This window comes from Macaca mulatta, chromosome 4, assembly GCF_049350105.2.
Source record: "Macaca mulatta isolate MMU2019108-1 chromosome 4, T2T-MMU8v2.0, whole genome shotgun sequence".
NCBI lineage: Eukaryota > Metazoa > Chordata > Mammalia > Primates > Cercopithecidae > Macaca > Macaca mulatta.
The window spans coordinates 28,531,046-28,551,308 of NC_133409.1; the positions used below are offsets into that span (position 1 = coordinate 28,531,046).

The 20,263-nt window shown below is 33.1% G+C and overlaps 1 protein-coding gene across 35 annotated transcripts in view; it reads right to left on the reverse strand.

The window, feature by feature from the left end:
- TRDN (triadin) overlaps window positions 1-20,263 on the reverse strand; it is a 410,920-nt gene that overhangs the window by 308,489 nt on the left and 82,168 nt on the right. For all 35 annotated transcript variants that reach the window (XR_013416180.1, XR_013416179.1, XR_013416183.1 and 32 more), the window contains exons 3-5: window positions 19,068-19,226; window positions 17,956-17,988; window positions 633-692 (exon numbers count right to left, since the gene is read on the reverse strand). Coding sequence is in view for 29 of the 35 variants with exons in the window: in XM_077999343.1 (XP_077855469.1) it covers window positions 633-692; window positions 17,956-17,988; window positions 19,068-19,226 (252 nt within the window). In the remaining 6 variants the exon portion in view is untranslated. The remainder of the gene's footprint in view (window positions 1-632; window positions 693-17,955; window positions 17,989-19,067; window positions 19,227-20,263) is intronic.

Sequence of the window (20,263 nt, forward strand, 5' to 3'; positions counted from 1 at the left end):
TTTTCGAATGTCTTGCTTCCTATTAGTTTCTTTAAAGTTTTATGACTATCTCTGTCACCCACAGAAAAGTTATGCTTATAAGATGAGCAACACAATGCTGGCCTTTCTTAATATGCTTCTGCTGCAAGATTGCTGTAACTGGATTTAGTTCAGTTGAAAGTGATATTCACCATCATGTTGTCACTGTCCATCTACCTCTTGAAGCTGTGCATTATATGACCTCTGCCATGAGGTCATATAATGACTCTGCATTTCTGCACCAAAGATTGTAAAGATATTGCATGACAGAAGGAATTCAGGTTAAGACAAAAATAAACTCTGACTTGTTACAGTAACTTCTTAAAGAAAAAAATATATTTCCTCAGTAAGTCAACATATATTTGAGCTACTCTCTTAGTAATTGTAAATAATTAAAAAATTGTTACATATTTTGAAGTTACTTTGATTCCAATTATAAGGTATTATTTATGTTATTTATACATTTATAACTGAAATTAACTGAGGAGTAAATGTACTTATTTAATTTCAAAAATGTTACAAAGAACACTAAACATGAAAATTTTTCTTTCTCCCATATGAATACACAAAAATGTATCTTTAAATGAAGAATAACCATAAAATTAAACATTTACCTTTAGTTTGTATTTTCCTTTCAGGTTTCTCTTGTTTTTCAGTCTTATCTTTGTGGATTTCTAAGAAAAAATAGAATTTATAATTTTAAAACTCTGAAAATGTATAAAATCTAAGCCATAGCTATGACCTAAACTTTATAAACCTACCACAAAGTTTAAATTATTATACAGTCACTAACAAGTTTATTGGAGTCTAAAAGAGTCTTTGTAACATATTGCTAAACAAATCACTTATTTATAGAAATAAGGGAAAAAATGGAGTTATCTCAAAATTAGAGTCATTTGGAAAAGCTTAAACATTTAATAGACAGAGCTATGTTGTCACCATTTTCAGTGCTAAAATTGGTCACAAACTATAATTATGTTTTATTTCAATTACTCTCAATACAAATTAAGACTCCTTAATAAGAATGTCATTTAGATTTAGGAAGATTTAGTTTTTACATATTAAATTAAGAATTTGTGAAATGAACTGTAACAACTATCTAATAGGAAATACATCTCAGAAGTATTGACTCTGAGCTATGTTTATAATCAGCATTTGGCATTACATTTAACCAATAATTACTGCAAGCAGATATGACACATTTCATATAATAAGTTAGTTGTACGTTTTTTTCTAAACATCAGGTTTTAGTAAATACATTCAATTTTCTGCTAGCTTCAGTATACATACATTGCCAAGGCTAAGAAAATGGAGTTAATTCTGAATTTGCAGTTAATTTGGATAGAAGTAAATTTGAGATTAGAGTTTACAAATATGATTACTACCTTTGAAAAGTGACTTAATTTTAAATATCATGTTTTTTCTTAGAAAAATGCTAATGAGGTTTACTTATTTATTTATCACAACTTTATTCCACAGATGGTCTGAGATGGTGTTAATTACTGTACATATTTTAAATTCTCCATTTGTAAATTTGCATTTGCATTTTTGTAATTTTTCCAAAACTCTACTAAATTAAGATCAACCATAGAAACACCCTAAATATCTTCAGAAAAGACAGTCACTAGCTTTCATTTACCTGTTAAGGAGGTAACCACCATTGTGAAGATTTTCTTCCTAATTTTCCTCATTAATCAGTCATCTTACTATTTACAGGGTCACTAATCAACTCTTATCTCAACTCTGACTTTGAATATGGTGATGGAGATATGAACAGGTAAGGCACTCATTCTTATCTCTGAAAACAATTCTCCAAAATGCAAGGAAATATCTCCAAACGATATAGGAAATGTCCATCTTCCTGCCTCTCTCACTATTTTGTTTATTTCTTCTCTAGTCTCCAAATTTTACTCTGCAGCAGGGTTTCTTACCTTAATACTATTGACTTTTTGAATTGGGTGAAGCATTATTTGGGGGAGGGGCTATTTTGTGCATTTTAGGATATTCAGCAGCATTCCTAGCCTCTACCTTTTAGATGCCAGTAGCCCCCATATCCACCTCCCACTCTTGACCATGAAACATTTCCAGAGACTTTGCCAAATGTCTCCTATAGGGCAAAATGAACCCTAGTTGAGAACCACTGCTCTAAACTTACATGATAACCAGAGTAATCACTATCACTGTCCAGACCTATACTATCCAATGCAGTAACCATTAGACATGTGTGCATATTAAGGACATGATATATGGTTAATCCAAATTGAGATGTGCTATAAGTGTAAAATATACACTAGATTATGAAGACTTAGAATAAAATATAAGTAAAATATCTCATTAATAATTTCTATGTGAACTACATTTTGAAATGATATTTTGGTCATATTGGGTGTGATGGTTTTATTAATGGCTCCATTTGGCTAGGTTATTATCCCAACTTATTTTATTTAACACTAACCTAGAGTTGCTTGCAGGTATATTGCAGATGCAATTAAAATCACTAATTAGTTGACTTTAAGTAAGATGATTTTGCAGATTTTATATAATTTGGATGGGCTTCTCTGATTTCTTTGGAAAGCCTTAAAAACAGGCCTGAGACTGACCAGGGCAAAAGGAGAAATTCTGCCTCTGAATGACAACTTTGGTTGACAGCTTCTAGGCTCAACTTGCCTGTGATCCTCCCTTCCTGACTTCCTGTCATATGGGTTAAAAAATGCGTAGCCAGTTACCAACATTTGCGTAAGCCAATTCCTTGTAATAATTTTTAAAAGTATAAAAGTGTCTCCAAGATATTCTATTGGTTCTACTTCTCTGTTTAATCCCTGACTGATACATTGAATTAAATAAGATATATTATTAAAGTTAATTTTATATTTTTCTTTTTACTATTTCAAATGTTACTACTAGAAAATTTTAAATTACATATGTGGCTCCTATTATATTACTACTAGACAGGTCTAATGCAGGTCTAATCCCAGGGGGAGCAAAGGACCTTTATAAATAACTTTAGGTCATCCACAGAGACAAATTGATTTCAAATGAACTGCAAAAACCAACTTGATATTCTCTCCTGTCAATACTGTTTTGCTTGCTCCCTCCTCTCCAAACCATCAGATGCTATGAAGAAGACTGGTGCTTTGTTTAATTCAGGTCCATAAAGCAAGCAAAATATCAAAGATTTATAATGATCTTTGGATATACTAAGGGAGTTTGCCTTTAAGAGATCATACCTTACTCCTAGTAGGTATTAACTGGAATATAGAGATGGCATGAAATTTTTAAAATTGAAAAAATGCATGGAATGCTACAGTCACCACGTAATGGGGAGGCCTTAAAATTGTCATTTAGAATAATATTTTTTGTAGAGGTAGGGGTGTGTGCATGTGTGTGTGTATATACATGTGTCTTCCGTAGACATCAGTTGACCATTCGAAAGAATAAAGAAGGGATTCTGGAGCTCACATGGGAGAATAAGACGTGAGTTAGACTCTTACACAGAATCTGGTACTGAAGGCCATCTTTGAAAAATCCTGTCGAATCTCCCAGTATAACTTAGATTTTGGAGAAAACACTGGACCAGAGTGGTGGTGGTTTGGGGGACTAGAAAGCCAGTTCTTGTTGATCATAGTAGGGTTTCCTGCATGGTAGGTGTAAATTTGCACATCAGAAAACAGGTGAAAGAAGTACTAGCAGGAGCTACCTTGCTCCTCTTAGCTCTTGTGTACTCAGTCATATCCTGACAAAGGGAATGAGTGCTAGGTAGTAGCAGTAATTGAAATGAGCTAGGGACCATCCTGAACAACAACAACAAAAAAAGACAAATCTCAAAAAGACTAGGGTCAACACCACCACTCAGGTGAAGGGAAAGGCCGGGGCAAATATATTATCTCCCTTTTCCAAATACATGAAAGGGAGGTAACGCTAAAGTGAAAAGCAAATACTTGCATGTTGGATACACTTCATTATAAGCTTTACTTAAGCAAAAATAAAAATGAATAAAGGAAAATTAGACTGAAAAAATGGTAATTTATTTCAGAACAGTTATTTTTTACTCTGTGGTAAGTACAGTAGATGCTACCTAGTTCTGCAACTTAGATCAATCTCACAGGTAAAGCCTCATTCTTTATTTTCCTTATTCTGCACTTCAGCCTTAGAACAAACTAAGACAACCTCACTGCTCTGGGCAGATGCAGGCAGTTTTCTTGTAAACAGAGGTCACCCATTCTTAAAGAGATACACACACAGTAAAGTCTCTACAGCTCACAACAAAGTATACAAACTTACATAGGCAGATTTTTGTTTTACAGGTACATTATTGACTATTTTTTAGCTGAAATATTAATATTTCTACAGAGGCAAGCATAGATAAACACAGCTGAACTAGTAAAGACATACATCCACCTACATTTCTTTGCTCAGGAAGACAAAAAATTATTTCTGATGATTCAGACTTAAGGGGAAATTAAATGTTTCTCTGCATATTTTATTGCAACTTTGCATTTTCTTTGGGGACTGGATTCCATCACTGGTGTCACTGACTACGGGTATCTGATGTCAGAAGAATCCAGTAAAGCCTCCACATGGTGTGCCAGTTCTGTCGCCTTACACTTTAGCCAGGAAATGATGACCATTCAAACTCCTGTCCAATTCAGTAACATGTTACTAACGTAGACTTTGGAAAGATATTTTTCTCATAAGGAGGCAATGCCTGATTTGTTACCTTCAATTGTTCTTTCCAGCTAAGGCTATATTTGTATAAATTGGAAAATCAAATTTAAAAGATTCAAGTCATTAAAGGTGGTAATTTATCGTCTCACAATCTTCAAATAAAATTAAGTTTTCTATATTATGTTATTACTAGCTTCTGGTTATTTAATAATTTGCAAAGATAGGTGAATGTCTCCACTTAATATAACATGAAATAATGTATAATAGCATAAAACTTTACTTAAACATCATGACACTTTTTGAGGACCAGTTCACTTAAACCTGAACCAAACCTGGATACAAGAGACTTAGAAGAAAGGCAAGGCAGTCGTTATTCACCTCCACATATATGTCCTTTGCAATTAGGTGGATGTCCAATGTCTCTGAAAAGGTGTTAAGTCTCAGCACCAGATGCTAGTTGGAATCATAAGCCACGTTTGTAACCGGTAAATCTTGAAAAATGTTTTGTATCTTAGAAAGCACAAAGGTCAAAGTATCTTAATCCACGTGTGAGTCTGTCCATAAATTCTTAAAGATATGAGTTTCTATTTGAATTTTGAGAAGGGGAGAAGGGAAAAAGATGTGGGAAAAGAAGTTACAATTATCTTAATGTGTTAGGAGGCAACCAAGGGAAATCCCTTTGTTCTACTGAGTCACTGGCAGCTTTGCCTAATAAGAAAGAATCAGTAGTACTCCACTAAAGTTGCCGGTGTCAGTAACGGTTTCAGTGGCACTGGAGGATTTAAGAGAAGGGCAAATTAATTTCAAAGAATGCAGGAAGTGTATTTCTACTTCTTTGACTACTCCTGACTTTGCCCTAACACTTTTCCGGCAGCTGGTAGGGAGATATGAGAGAAGATAAGTGGAGGAAAAGGTAGTATCTCCTCTTAGATTCTTATCACTATTCATCTCTCACTCCAAGACTAAAAGCTTTTGAAATTCAAAGAAAACATTATCATACTAGGCTTAAATGCATTTATAACTTTATTTCATTAAGGAACTCAGAGAATTTAAACTCTGACTTTCATGGTTTATCATTCAACGGCGATAGCAATGAAATATATCTTCCTCACATACACTGTTTTTCCAAAGTACAATGCCAAACAGAGGAGGAGGTATAATAATTTATTATGCTGTTGAGAATAAATAAAAACTAGTCGTATTTTTAGACTATTCTTTATTTGAGGATTCCAATGATCTGTAAAGAATTATTTTAATTATTTTAATAATCATCTGAAAGATGTTATAAATCTATAGTATACCAACATAATTAAAATATGCATTTTGATAGGAAAATGTAGACATAGATAAAACTATTAAAAGATCTATACAAAAATATTTGCATCTCTGACATCCATTAAAATACAGCTTAATGTTGAAGATAATTAACACTGGAGTCAATCTACTCTATTCAAATCTGATTTCCATACTTACTAACTGTGTGAACTTCATTTCCTCATCCATAAAATAAGATTAACAGTAGTATCTACCAGATAGGATTAATGGGGATTAAAATAAGTTAAAATGTAAAACATTTAGAGCATCATTTGTGTCAAGTAAGCATCATGTGAATGCCAGCTATTATTATTACTTGTCTCTCTTTCTCACTAAATAACTAAATTTGATGAGGGCAAGAATTATGTCTATTTTGTTCCACATTAAATTTTCAATGCCTAACATGACTAGAATATACTAGACACTTGAGAAATGCATACTACTTGAAAAAATATTCAACCATGATTACGAGTTATCAGTTCTTCCATATTTTAGAAGGTGGTGATGGATCATATTTTACTTGTTTTTATGATACAACTTTCAAAATACCATTTAACTACTAAAATGATTACAGTTGAAAATTTGAAAAAATATTTCTTTTCTAAACGTTTTAAATTTCTATTCGATATACAGGGGAAAGTTGCAAGATTTTACTACTTATGGAAATAAAATATGCCAAAAGTATTTATAAACTGCAATAATTGGCCAGGTGCCGTAATTCACACGTGTAATCCCAGCACTTTGGAAAGCTGAGGTGGCCAGATTGCTTGAATCCAGGAATTGAAGACCAACCTGGGCAACATGGTGAAACCCCATCTCTACAATAAATAAATAAAATAAAAATGAGCTGGGTGTGGTGGTACACACCTGTAGTCTGGCTGCTTGGGAGGCTGAGACAGGAGGATCCCTTGAGCCCAGGAGGTTGAGGCTGCAGTGAGCCATGATGGTGACACTGCATTTCAGCCTGGGCAACAGAGTAAGACCCTGTCTCAAAATAAATACAAAAATAAAAGAGAAAACAGAAAAACAATTGCAACAATTCAAAGTTTTTTATATTTCAGAAATGTTTTTCATACTGTTTTTTCTAGAGCACTAAAAAGCTAAATTATAGTTAAATTAAGGACATTAAGCATGTTTTTAACATTGCTTTATTTCAAAATTTACTTATAGATGCTCATACAAAAACTAGATAAACTGTAGTTGAATATATTATGCCTATAAGAAAACGTTAACAAAATATAACTATTTCAACAGAAAAAAATCGAGAGCAAGATTTAAAAACGGAAAATATTACTTAACTGAGCTTAAAGGAAGGGACTCAAAATTTCTCTTCCTTTGTTCTGCAGGTTTAATATTATTACATTTCTCTAGGATTTGTTATTACTGATTAGGGTTTTTCAGTGATAATCTATATTTTATTTTGCCTTATAACACTTGTCTCTATATTTATGGTATTCTATATGCAGAAATTGCAAAATTTAGCCCTTTACTAAATATATTTATGCTGGACATTTGAGAGGACAAGGATAGATTTAATGATCCTCTTGGTAGTCCAAGTGAAGAGTTTTCAAGTATAATGGAGAATTTTCTTGTTCTCATGATATGTGCTGAATGTCCCATAGGAACACACAATTACTCAAAGGGTGTAATCTCTAAAATTTCAACAAATTCCTAGTGAAGAGTCACTTCATTGGTTTTTCTTCTTCCTCATTAGGCTGTTTAATTTTTTCGAAATGTTTACATAAGGTCTGTGTCTGCCACAGTGCCAATGTTACTAATCATCAGGCCAATGCATTTTCCCAGAGTCTCTGAGCTCAACTTCCATATGTAACTGGGAAGAGAGGCTACAGGTATTCGAAATGAGAAGGCTGGTAGTAGTAACAACCAATGAAATCAAAATTGGTGAAAACAGATTGTGTCAGTGATTCCTATGAATGAGTTGATTTTGCAGTGACATATTTCTAAGTTATTTTATTATATTACATGTATTTTGCTTATGGTAGTTTTTTTTGACAATAGCGACAATAACAAAATACTTATTTTATTGTCTATTTATATTCATATTTTATTATCAAATACTTTTTTATTTTTATTTTTATTTTTATTTTATTATTATACTTTAAGTTCTAGGGTACATGAGCATAACGTGCAGGTTTGTTACATATGTATACTTGTGCCATGTTGCTTATGATAGTTTTGATCTACTTATACAATCATACCAAAGTTTGCTGTTGAGTAGATAGATAGTTTGTAATTTTGTCTAAGACCTTACATGGCCAGTTTAAAGCATGCAATTTTTCTCTATTAATATGTCAGCTGTTAATAAATTCAAAATATTATCAATTGAAGATTTTCAAATGACAGATTTGAGAAGTTAAAAGGATAATCTCTGTCACCAAGGCAATCATCCTGATTCTTTTAAGATGACAGTTTTGTTTATTAAATTATTAAAAGAGTTGTGTATTTCAAAGAATGCATTATATTATGGTACTATGTTTTCTCTAGATACCTCACAAGCAACGATAAAATAAAATGCCTTCTTACATTATTTCTCATTTTAATATCAAAAAAATCAAATTATTCACTTAAACATAGAATCCTTATTTGTAAGAATCTGCCAATTGTTATTAGGGCACAAAAGATTAATTGTAAGAGATGAACAAGCAAATCTTGTTATCTATTTAGTGACTAATTAAATAATGCCAAACACAGTTATTTTGCTGAATTATCAATATTTTAAATAAATATTCCAGATTATCTGTAGGTATCTATATATTCTTTGATTTTCTAATACTTTTTATGTTTGATTGGTAAACAAATATTTCTGGGAAAAGTGTACTACTCACCATTGATGAAGACTATAAAAAGGAGTATTATTTCCCCCTTGAAGCACCTAGTATGTGTATGACTAAATGGGCAACCACTCCAGATACAGTGATAGGAAGATATTAAGAACAGTTTCTTCACAGATGTTGAAGCCCATAAATGTAAATTATTTTGGATCTTTATTTTATCGTGTTTGATTACTTGGTAAGGTAAGCTGAACTTTATCAAGAAAAAATAATAGATTCAACACTGTATACTAATGACCCTTAAAATTTTTCAAAAATAAATATACTAAGATGATATCTACCTAATCTCACTTTTGCCATTAAATTTGTTATCTTAGGTTAATTCATTTTTCTCTTTGAATTTTATTTTCTCCATCTATAAATGATATATCATCTCCCATGTGTACATAAACCAGACAGAGGTAGAAATTATTGCAAATAATACATTTTATAGATAACCAGTGGTGAAGTTTGCAGATTTGGAGATCTGAGTAAGATTTTGGCTGTGTTAGCATGTTTCATATTTGATGATAAGTGCTAGGTAAGACCGATGTGTCTGTACATCAGAATTATCTGGGAAGATTTTAAAACATATTCCTGAACTACAACTCAGATGTTATTAACTTGTCTCTCATGGCAAGGAAATTTTTAGAGATCTACAATTTAAATAAACTCTCAGGTAATTTCAGAACCACAGTCCAAAGTGAAACTACTGTCTTGATCAATGTTTCTCAAATTTTAATGTGCATATGAGTCATTGGGGTTCTTAAAAGGCAGATTTTGATTCATTATGTCTAGATAGAGCTTAGATGCTGCAATTCTAAATAGGTTCCATATAATGCTAACATTGCTGGTCCATGGGTCATGCTTTGAATTTCAAAGCTCTAGTGCAGATGAAACTCTCGAAAAAATTATCAATGTATGGCATCACAATTTAATCATAGAATTGTAAAACATCATAGCTAGAAAATACCTGGACATCAGTAAATCCGGCAGTTTTGTTTTACAGGTGTGAGAACTGAGAGCCACTGAAGTGACTTGACCATAGCCAGTTAACAGCACAAAGGGAAAAAATACCATTACCTCCTTGTTGCATTCATTCAAGCTTATCTCAGTCATGTTTAAAATTTTGATATGTTCAGATGATGAGCATCAACTATCAATAGTTATTCCAATGGCTCAGGTCAATGTGACAGTGATATATATATTAACTTAGTTTGCATTCTATCATTCATGTTTTGGGATTTTGAACAGTAGATTTATATATACATACACTAGTCACTGTGTGTAAAAATATTGTGCATTTATTCACTTATCCTCGACTGTTTCCCTCACTGGCCTCAGGATGCATACAATTCCATATTTTTAGAATTACTCTTTTGGGTTGCAATGGCTCTCACCCTGATTATGAGTTAGAATAACATTGTGGAGATTTTAAAAATTCAACTATTTAAGGCTTGAGCCCTAGAGATTCTTATTTAGTAAATCGGAGATGGGAGGTAACCTGGAATTCTGAATTAGAAACAAAAATCAGATGATGTAGACATTTGTGGCTTTCCAGCTAGAATCCATTATTTCTGATAACATTCCTCTTAATTTTAGGAACCACTTTTTTCCCCATGCTAGCCCACCCTTGGGTTCCAAGGACGGGTGCCCATTTCATAGGCCTTGACAAAGTGCATATTTCATCTCTCTGTCCAACTGATTGGCTCCAGCAAGGATATGCCACTAAATCCAGATTAATGGGAATGAACCAAATGCTTTTGCAGAGACATTGTGGAAGAGAACAGGCTCTTCTACTAAGTTGCTAAGGTAAAATAATTTTGGCCTCAACTTTCTGATCCCCATAGGAGCCACTAGGAGAGAAAAGCCTGCCTGAGACTGAAACAAATGAAACGGAGGAAGGAAAGCAGGTTCCAGAAGTGAAGAAAGAGGATTTATTAATAACATGATTTTAAAAAAAAACTGTATCAAGTCATTTTGGAAGCCAACTCTCGCTCTGTCTCCCAGGCTGGAGTGTAGTGGTGCCATCTCAGCTCACTGCAAGGTCTGCCTCCCGGCTTCATGCCATTCTCCTGCCTCAGCCTCCCGAGTAGCTGGGACTACAGGCGTCCACCACCATGCCCGGGTAATTTTTTGTAATTTTAGTAGAGACGGGTTTTCACCTTGTTAGCCAGGATGGTCTCGACCTCCTGACCTTGTGATATGCCCGCCTCAGCCTCCCAAAGTGGGGTTACAGGCGTGAGCCACCGCACCCGACCAAAAAAGTTTTTTTTTTTTTTTTTTTCATTAAGCAAGTGTGAATTGGATTTTGGTCTCTCATGGGCAAAATAGTTCTAATTAAGACATCACTTGAATCTGACACACAGAGTTGAGAACCATTGGTAAGGCTTCCATTATGCTTTTTTTGGTTGTTGTTTTATTTTTCAACAGACCCTTTCTAAATGAAAATCTATAAAATAGGTAAAACTTTAAGCCATCTGCACTCAACTAGCACATTAGTTTCTCTTGAATTTGAAACAAGAAACACAGAACTGCAGAGAAGATTCTGAAATACATTAGACCTAACAGCTTCCCCCCCACATCCTTTTCTCTATTACTCATCTTAGGTACAGGTAGAAATATAACACCAATGAAATTATTCTTGCTCCAAGAAGAACTACATAAAATGATTGTGCCTGAGTTGAGTTGCTTCAGAGACTCTTTTAATATCTTCTGATGTTGGCACCAAAACCTGATCTCTTGCTTTTCTTGGCCTGTTAATTCAGGCTCTGGTTTGACCCACCATTATTTGTTTCATCAGTTTGCGTGCCTTGACAGAGATGAGCTCTTTTAGTAGCACAAAGTGTTACATTTGCCTGAGTCATTGGGCTTAGAGTTTACTTCTTAGCAACTACCTGGAGAAGTGACTGGATCCTAAATCTCCTTTTACCTCACCCTCCTCAGCCTTTTTCATTTTGAGCCAACCTCCACACCTACTGCCTATTCTCTCTGGGCTTTGTCCTTCTCCCATCCCCATCACAAGTCTGATCCATGCTTGGAAAAGACAGGCAGAAGATAAAACTCTAAGCTCCTCCTGCAGCCTGAGAGCGATATGCAATGGTGCAGTTATGGAGATGAGTTTTGATCTAGATTTATTTAGAGGAGACATCCAAAGATAAATGTATACTTAACAATGTTACTAAGGCCTACCTAGTAACCAATATTCTGAGGCTATGAATTTTAACAAGTTTAGTCATCTTTCCATTCTCCTTCCTTTTTTCATGCACCGTATTTTCCAGACACTTAATGTTCAGCCTGGTGTAAACCACTGAAGCTGCCAGCAAAGATGGATGCAATGAAAGCTCTGTCACACACATATGTCCATCCATCTTACTCCCGATGATGCGATACAACCTTCTGAATGGCCTAATCCTAAAGTCTTGAATATTTATGATGCTTAAATTTTCTGGCTCTTTCTCATTCACTCTGACTGCAAGAGCTATTGTGGATTGTAATAAAGTAAGAAAAATACACAATGAAAGAATTGAGTTAAAATTTACCAGGCAGCTCTTTTCAACTCGCAAAGTTTTAGGGAAATTTAAACATACAACTATAGGGGGAAATGTAATTTGTTTTGCTCTAAGTGAGGAATCTCTTCCTCTGCCATTGACATACATCAAGTACAATCTCATAGAACATCAGCCTTTATATTGGGTCCAGCTTATCCTTAAGGACAATTTCTTATTTCAAAGAGCAAGTAGTTCGCAACAAAGGAAATTAAACAATGTAGATTGGCTTCTGGTGCTTTCCTCTAAGGCAAGAGTAAACCTATAGCCCACAAGGCCACCATGCTCCTAAAATTAAAGATCAGTTTCTCCTGTCCAAAAAACTAAATGTGCGTAACTCTGAATGACTGCAATTATTCTTTCTTAACTTTAAAGCTACATGTCAGGAAAAAGACATTACAAAACCTAATTTCTTGTTAGGAGCCTATTATTCTCCTCTAAAATTACATATTCCAAAGGATATAAATGCTGTAATGATTATTCTTATATACAGATATATTATAGATGGAGGTTTAAGTAAGAATAAACTGTAAAAAGGAGATAGAGATAGGTGTATCTGTTAAGTTGCACTTAAAAGTGTTAGTACCAGTATTTTGTTAGTAAAATAAACCAGTAATAAACCAGTATTTTATTTTGCACATAAATAGAGAAAAACATTAAGATACCTATGCTGAAAAAAACGTATATTTTTTAACTTTGCATTAAGACTTTTGGATTTTCATTCTCTCTTTATTTCCCTCCCTTTTTCTTTCTCTCTGAGTGTGTGTGTGTTTGTGTGTGTGTGTGTGTGTGTGCATCTCTATCTGTCACTGAGTCTGGCCCTGGTTTTAACTTTAACTTTGGGTCTTTATGAATAATTAAGGGAATTAAAATTAATTTATATTTCTAAAAAATAGAGTATGTCCATTTATGATATCATTGCTATTATTCATATTTTCATATTCTTTCAGTTCAATTTATTAATGATAAAATCATATAAAGATTTACCCTCATCTTTATCAAATATACAATGCCCCAACTATTCTATCTTATTTACTGTCTTGTTTAATCATGTATTCATTAAACTTTTAACTGTGGTATTTGCAGGACATTTTACTAAGTAAGGTGATCTTTTACACCTTTGCAATTACTTAAGCTGTAAAATAACATGTTGCATTGATCCTGATGCTAGCAATACCACGTCAAAACTCCATTATGGTCATTTATTATTTTATTTAATAAATTTTCATCATTAGTCTTTGGCAATGTGGTAAGCACATAGTACATGTTCTGTTCTACCAGCTCATTGCTTGCCTCATAGAAAACACTTGAAAAAGATTAATTGAAAAATACATTTGTTGATTGAGTTTAATCCCAGAAGGCATAAAACATGTCCGTATTCTGTTGTAGTGATTAGCTAAGGATATACATTGTGCCGTCATGAAATCTTAGACCTCTGTGCTTTGCTCTCACTCACAAACCTAGGAGTTACCCAGAAAGCAAAATGTTTATTTTCTATTACAATCATGTTCAATTTTTTCCCTTTTACATTTCTTAGAAATTTTGCAAAACTCTGCATCCCTTTCCACAAGTTCTAAAATTTTTCATCATAAGTTAAAGGATTACAAGTGATATAATTTATAGATTATTGTAAAGTTGCCATATCCCTTTTAAAAACTGAGTTAGTGGAATCCAAACACTATAATATTTTTAGATGTCATTATCAACTTAAAATATTTATCAAAAAATTATTTCTTAACATTTGGAAATTTTTTATCTTTCTTTTTGAATTCATATTTTCATTCCACCTCTCTCATACAAATTTTACTCAAGAGCTACATTATGATTCTCTAAGGAAAAAAATTGTGTATATTGAAATTTTAAAATTTCCTTCGTATTCTGTGATTTCATATCCTGTAATATATTAACCTTTAGACTATAAGAATCTAAGAATCTAAAGGTTAATATATTGCAAATCTTCATAAGTTATTATTAAGCCTGAAAAGTGGAATTTTTTTTAGAATGCCATCTAGTGAATGGGGCTTTAAAAGTAGTTCACCTATCTGTGGATTAAGGTATTTTACAGTTAGAATGAGACAGGCTTCATCAACAAATCTAACCTTATATTTTACTTTTAAAGATACAAATATTGAGAAGCCTTATGCACATCTGTATAAACACACACACACACACACAGACACACACACAATATTATTAGGGCAATGTTACTTAATTTTTTTGTCTCCTTCCAAGTAATGTCAAACGACATGAAGAACCAACAACAAATGTATTTATATCTGAAGTGAAAATAGTACAGTTATAAACCTGGGCATGCTCTCAAGCAGATCAATTTTAGGAAAACACTCAAATGGCATTCAATTCCTTTAAATCTCTCTGCTCTTATTTACCTCTTAGAAAGGGAGGTGTTAACATTTCCATGATATATACCCTGGTGTCAAAAATATTGCTTAAAAGCACACTTCCAGATAGTATACCACTATATACAAAATATAATTTTTTCAGAAAATGTGATTTATAATAGTATTTGGTTTTCATAGTTGTAATTTTTAGATAATTGTGTAATAAAATATAGTATTTTCTAAAGATTCAGTGCCTGGGGGTCTCATCATGAAGTGTTTTGTAATAGAACTTAGTATTTTAAAATTTTGACAAGTTGAAAAATAACTATGCATGAAGAACATAAAGACACTAGGTACCACATGTAATACCCTGAAGCTATATTTATATATAACAACTGATTCCACGGACTAGCAGAATCACATATTTCATCCATATTAATAATCCGTTTAATAATCAATACTGCAACCCTGAGATTAGTTGACTACACCATTATTCCATATCAAATTAAGAACTGCAGACTTCAACCACAAATAACAAGCTGGCTGAAACTTTATTTTGTTAAGAATAGCAATAACTCAACAAATAAAGCATACTCAAATAAAATGTTTTAGGTAGACATAGGACAGTTGAATAAAAAATGCTACAGCCTGATAATTTAGGCAATATAAAATGACTAAATATTATTGAATATATATGAATTGACAAGGGTGTTAATGAAGAGTCATTTAGATGGGTGAAAAACAAATGTTTTAAGAGACTATCATTCTACATTGCCCCCAAATTCTTTCTTAAACCAAAATTTGTAAATGTAAAAATGAATAAAATAACCTATAAGACAAGAGTAATTTATAGAATTTTTCCCCTGATAATAATGTTAAAACTATACTTGAAATGTAGAATATATACTATAAATGTTTTATAAAATATTACCTACTACTTTAAAGCTCTCATTGCCTCTATACTTCTATGAAAGAAAAGCTTACACATAAAAAATAATAATTACAGTGAAATGATCTTCTTGAGTTCACTTTCAATTAAGGTTTATTATTACATAGCCTCTGTACCCAAGATAGGGCATCTGAGATTTTTACTTAAATGTCAATTTTTTTCATGTAACTGTGAATAATACTATTAAGAAAATATATTCAGGTGATTTAAAGTCAGTTCCCCTAATTTTGAGTATGTAATCTTTAAAGACATTAATGTACATGTGTTGAAGGACATATATCCCTTAGACTATTTTTAACTAATAAGCATTTCTAACATTTTTTAAAAGTACCCTAAACAAATATTTAATAATTTTTCTGGTAAAAATTTGATATGCTCAATCAAGGAAATAATTTAAGAAACAATAATAAAACAGCTTTGTATGAATTTGCAGTTTATACTAATTACTATATGAAGCTTAATTTTTAAAGAATTTCAAAGAAAAATTTAAGTCAAAAGAACAGATTTCTTAAATAGTAAATATCAATTTATGAAAAATATGGCTTTATGATAGTCTTATGGAATTCAGTTTATAAGTATAAATGAGCAAACATCATTTATCTGTTTTCCCCTCTTCCATTTCCAATGAAAATAAACACGCATAAGCTGTTATTTCCAGATAATGACTGATAGCTCACTTAAAGTTTGTCTATGTTCACTCTCTATGGGAAATCAGCTACAGAAAGACACTGCTCCTGATCTCTTGAAGTTTATAGACAAATCTAGAATCTCTAAACCTGAATTTCATGGCTGAAGTCCATCTTGAGTGCTCGAGTTCTAATTCTGGATTTCTAGGTGTAGAAACCCTTCCTTTCTCCTCACAGAGCTTTATAAACATTTTCATTTCTGGATGCCTTTGCCACAGTTGAGTTTGACTGGCTTAGCTCTTTTTTGCTGCATGAGTTACAAATCCAAAGTTTCTAATTTAACATACACTAAATGGATTTTACCCCAGATAGTGTGAGGTACTCATCATTTTCTCGGGGAAGGCTGAAACTGTAAGTTTGGATCCCGCTGTTTGAATCCACAGTAGGTATTAGGAGAGAGCAACAGAAGCCAGGGTTATCTTCCTGGGTAAGTACCTTCGACAGCCTGCCCATGTGTAGCAGTGACTAAAACATTGCAATTGTTTAAAATCTGGCTTAAATATTGGCTCTTTTCTCACAACAAATGTACCTCAGGATGTACTATCTGCTCCCCAGTGGAACTTCCATGAAGTTCCTACCCCTGCCTGTCAAAATTCCTGCGCTTCTGAAATTCCTGCCCCACTGCTGTCCTCCTTTGTCTGAGGTTTATCATTCTCTTCATTCAGGTTGTGACCACCTCACTCAGTCACCTTATCTATTCCTGCAAGGAATTCCTCCACAGCACATCCAGGCACATCCAGGTGACTCCACTCCATGACAGTGACATATCACACATACTGACTGGATATGCCTTTGCCTCCTAGACTGTTATGTCCCTCACCATCTTGTTGTCCTGGCCCACGGTCATCACCTAACTTGCAAAATAATGATGGCAAGAAAATAAGAAGGAAAAGAATAAGAATAAAAATTTAAAATCAATACATCTGATCATGGTGAGAATAAATCATGGGTGTCATCATTTTCTGGGCTATTTCTTTTTTTTTTTTTTTTTTTTTTTTTGAGACGGAGTCTCGCTTTGTCACCCAGGCTGGAGTGCAGTGGCGCGATCTCCGCTCACTGCAAGCTCCGCCTCCCGGGTTCACGCCATTCTCCTGCCTCAGCCTCCGAGTAGCTAGGACTACAGGCGCCGCCACCTCGCCCGGCTAGTTTTTTGTATTTTTAGTGGAGACGGGGGTTTCACGGTGTTAGCCAGGATGGTCTCGATCTCCTGACCTCGTGATCCACCCGCCTCGGCCTCCCAAAGTGCTGGGATTACAGGCGTGAGCCACCGCGCTCGGCTTTCTGGGCTATTTCTAAGGCTACAGAATTCTCCCCTCATTCCTCAAATTCCAGCTCATATTGGTCTGTATATAAATGAATCCATACAAATCTACTGAAGAAGGTATTTTAAAAATAATCATCAGAAAAATAGTGAGACCACCTTCATTGGAAAAGAAATTGAGTATATTTTTTTACTGACTATAAATCTTGACCTAATTATTAAACAAAACCTTCATATTAAAATAAATTAAGCCTACAACTCAAGTAAAATATATCTGAACCATGCTGAAAATTGATATTACCATAAGAGAAAAAGAATTATTATCAAAGGTGAGAACAACAAACCTTTTTTTCTCAAGGGAGGCTCCTCTACTTCTCCTAGACCAAGATTGAAACAAAAAATTAGAAAATATTTTAACATAGAATAAGACATCATTATTTCCCCCTTTCTTTGTTCATTTAAAAAAACTATTAGTTTTAACAATCATAGTCTTTACATTACTTTGCTTCCCAAATTCCAGTTTTTAAGTATAAACTTTGTTTATATACATTTATATAAGATTGTTTCATTTTTATGAATTCAATAAAATTATGGCAGTGATCCAAATTATATATTATAGGTTATAAATCATGTTAATTTCAATTCTCTATTGTTCGTCTTGTACTCTTACTGGGGCCAAAACAAATATAAATTCAGGCAAAGTTATAAAAGTACTCTAATAATAAAAGCATTCCTGGTAGTCAAGGCTGAATACATGATTTCTGATGACTAAGACTGACCCTAAAAAATGTTATCTAATCGATGGAATCATAATGCTTTGTTTTTTTCATACGCATTCAATGGCAGTTTTTATGTGGTTTGAGTTGGCTATTTCCTTTTATTCATTAATATATATAAGAGAGCACATAGGTTAGTTGCATAATTGTTAGGACATTTAGAATGTGCCCTTCTATTCTACACCACCATTTGGTTCAATAAATTTACTCTTTTGATTGTACTTTTAGTAAGATTGCTTTCTGCTATTTGACTATAAACATGACACATGTGTATAAAACACTTACATGTATTTTTAGTTTTACTGTTTTTATTTTAATCTTCCTAGAGATAAACTTGAAAAATAACTACTATTTTTTCCAAAGAATCATATAAATGTGAGTTTGTATTGTGGTTTTATAGTAGTGCATAATGAGACTCTCTTTGCTGTAATGCTACATTAATATCAGCATTTAATGTTGACATCTTTACCATACTGTCAGATAAGCTATAAGATAAAAATTAAATAAAGACCAATTTACTGTGTTTGGCAGCCTGTTGATACGCTTTTAGCAGTAAGAAGTGTATACATTTTGTTTTAGCTTGACCCAAGGGCTCATTTGAATGTAAACTGAGGCAAGCCACTATAAAACATATCTAATATTGGTCCTAGCAGTTAGATATATCTCTATGTTCTTTGTACCTTTATCAGTGTCTTCGTCACCATCATCTTCTTCATCAGCTTCAGATGAGATTATGTCGGATAACAAAGAAAAGAAGCCATAGATCCAGTCCGTGGTTTCCTCCACAGCATCATGTACAAGTTTTAAAGGATCCGAGCCAATCTTGGCAATAGAGCTTGCTAAAAGTAATTTAAAAAAAAAAGAAAGAAAGAAAAAAATTGCAATCATTTCCAAAGAACTTAAGAAAAGCTGTTTTTACTGATTTGTTCTTTTGACACAATGAATATGTCAATTTCAACATTCTAAATATCTCCTGGCTACAATTTCTTGCTCAGAAATAGAAACTTTATCTTGCTATAATATACATGCATGCCAAGAAAGAAAATGCCCTTGGGAAGTTTATAATCCAAATAAGAGTTAACACAGGAAAAAAATTAGGCGTGAATTAAAATAATGTGTATTTATGTTACCCAGATTGCAAATAAACGCTGTGTTACGGATGTTCAGGAATGGAAGAAATCATTTCGGCCCATATTGTATGGGACAGCATTATAGAAAAGATGACTCTGTAAGTTTTCAGACAAATAACAAGTTCTGCAAGTTGACTAAGGTAGTTGTGGCAAAATTAAGACTGATAGGCCCATTTATTCTAATTTGTGATACCACAGGAAGAATCTGGAGTAGTCAAGTTAGTGATCATATCAAGCTCTAGTTGGAATAGATTGTATTTATCTGTTAGTCATCCCTGTACATTAAATTAAAAAGTATTCAAACTGCTAGTAACTTCAATGGATAGAATCTATAAGTCTTCCCTTTTCTATGTCCTAGGAGATATAAAATGTTTGTGAAATGAAAGATTGAATCATAAAATGTGCAAGTAAATGATTAGGAATTTCCAAAATTTTGTTTTTCCAATCATATGAAAACTGCTCTGAAGAGGCAAGCATAGCCTTTAGGATGTGATTACAGAGGTGATCTATCTAGAAATATGGTATAAATTACCTCTGATTTTTTATCCATCAGTAATTAAATTTTAGAGCTATGTTTTCCTTAATTTTCAAAACTATTTTAGCTTTTCAGAGATTCTTCTCTGTTTGACATATTTAAGAGATGAGAATTATATCAATATATGATATTATCTAAAGGTTAAGTACATAAAATTAGACTTTTACTCTGATTGACATAGGAAGTCATTGGAAGATTTGAGCAGAAAGAT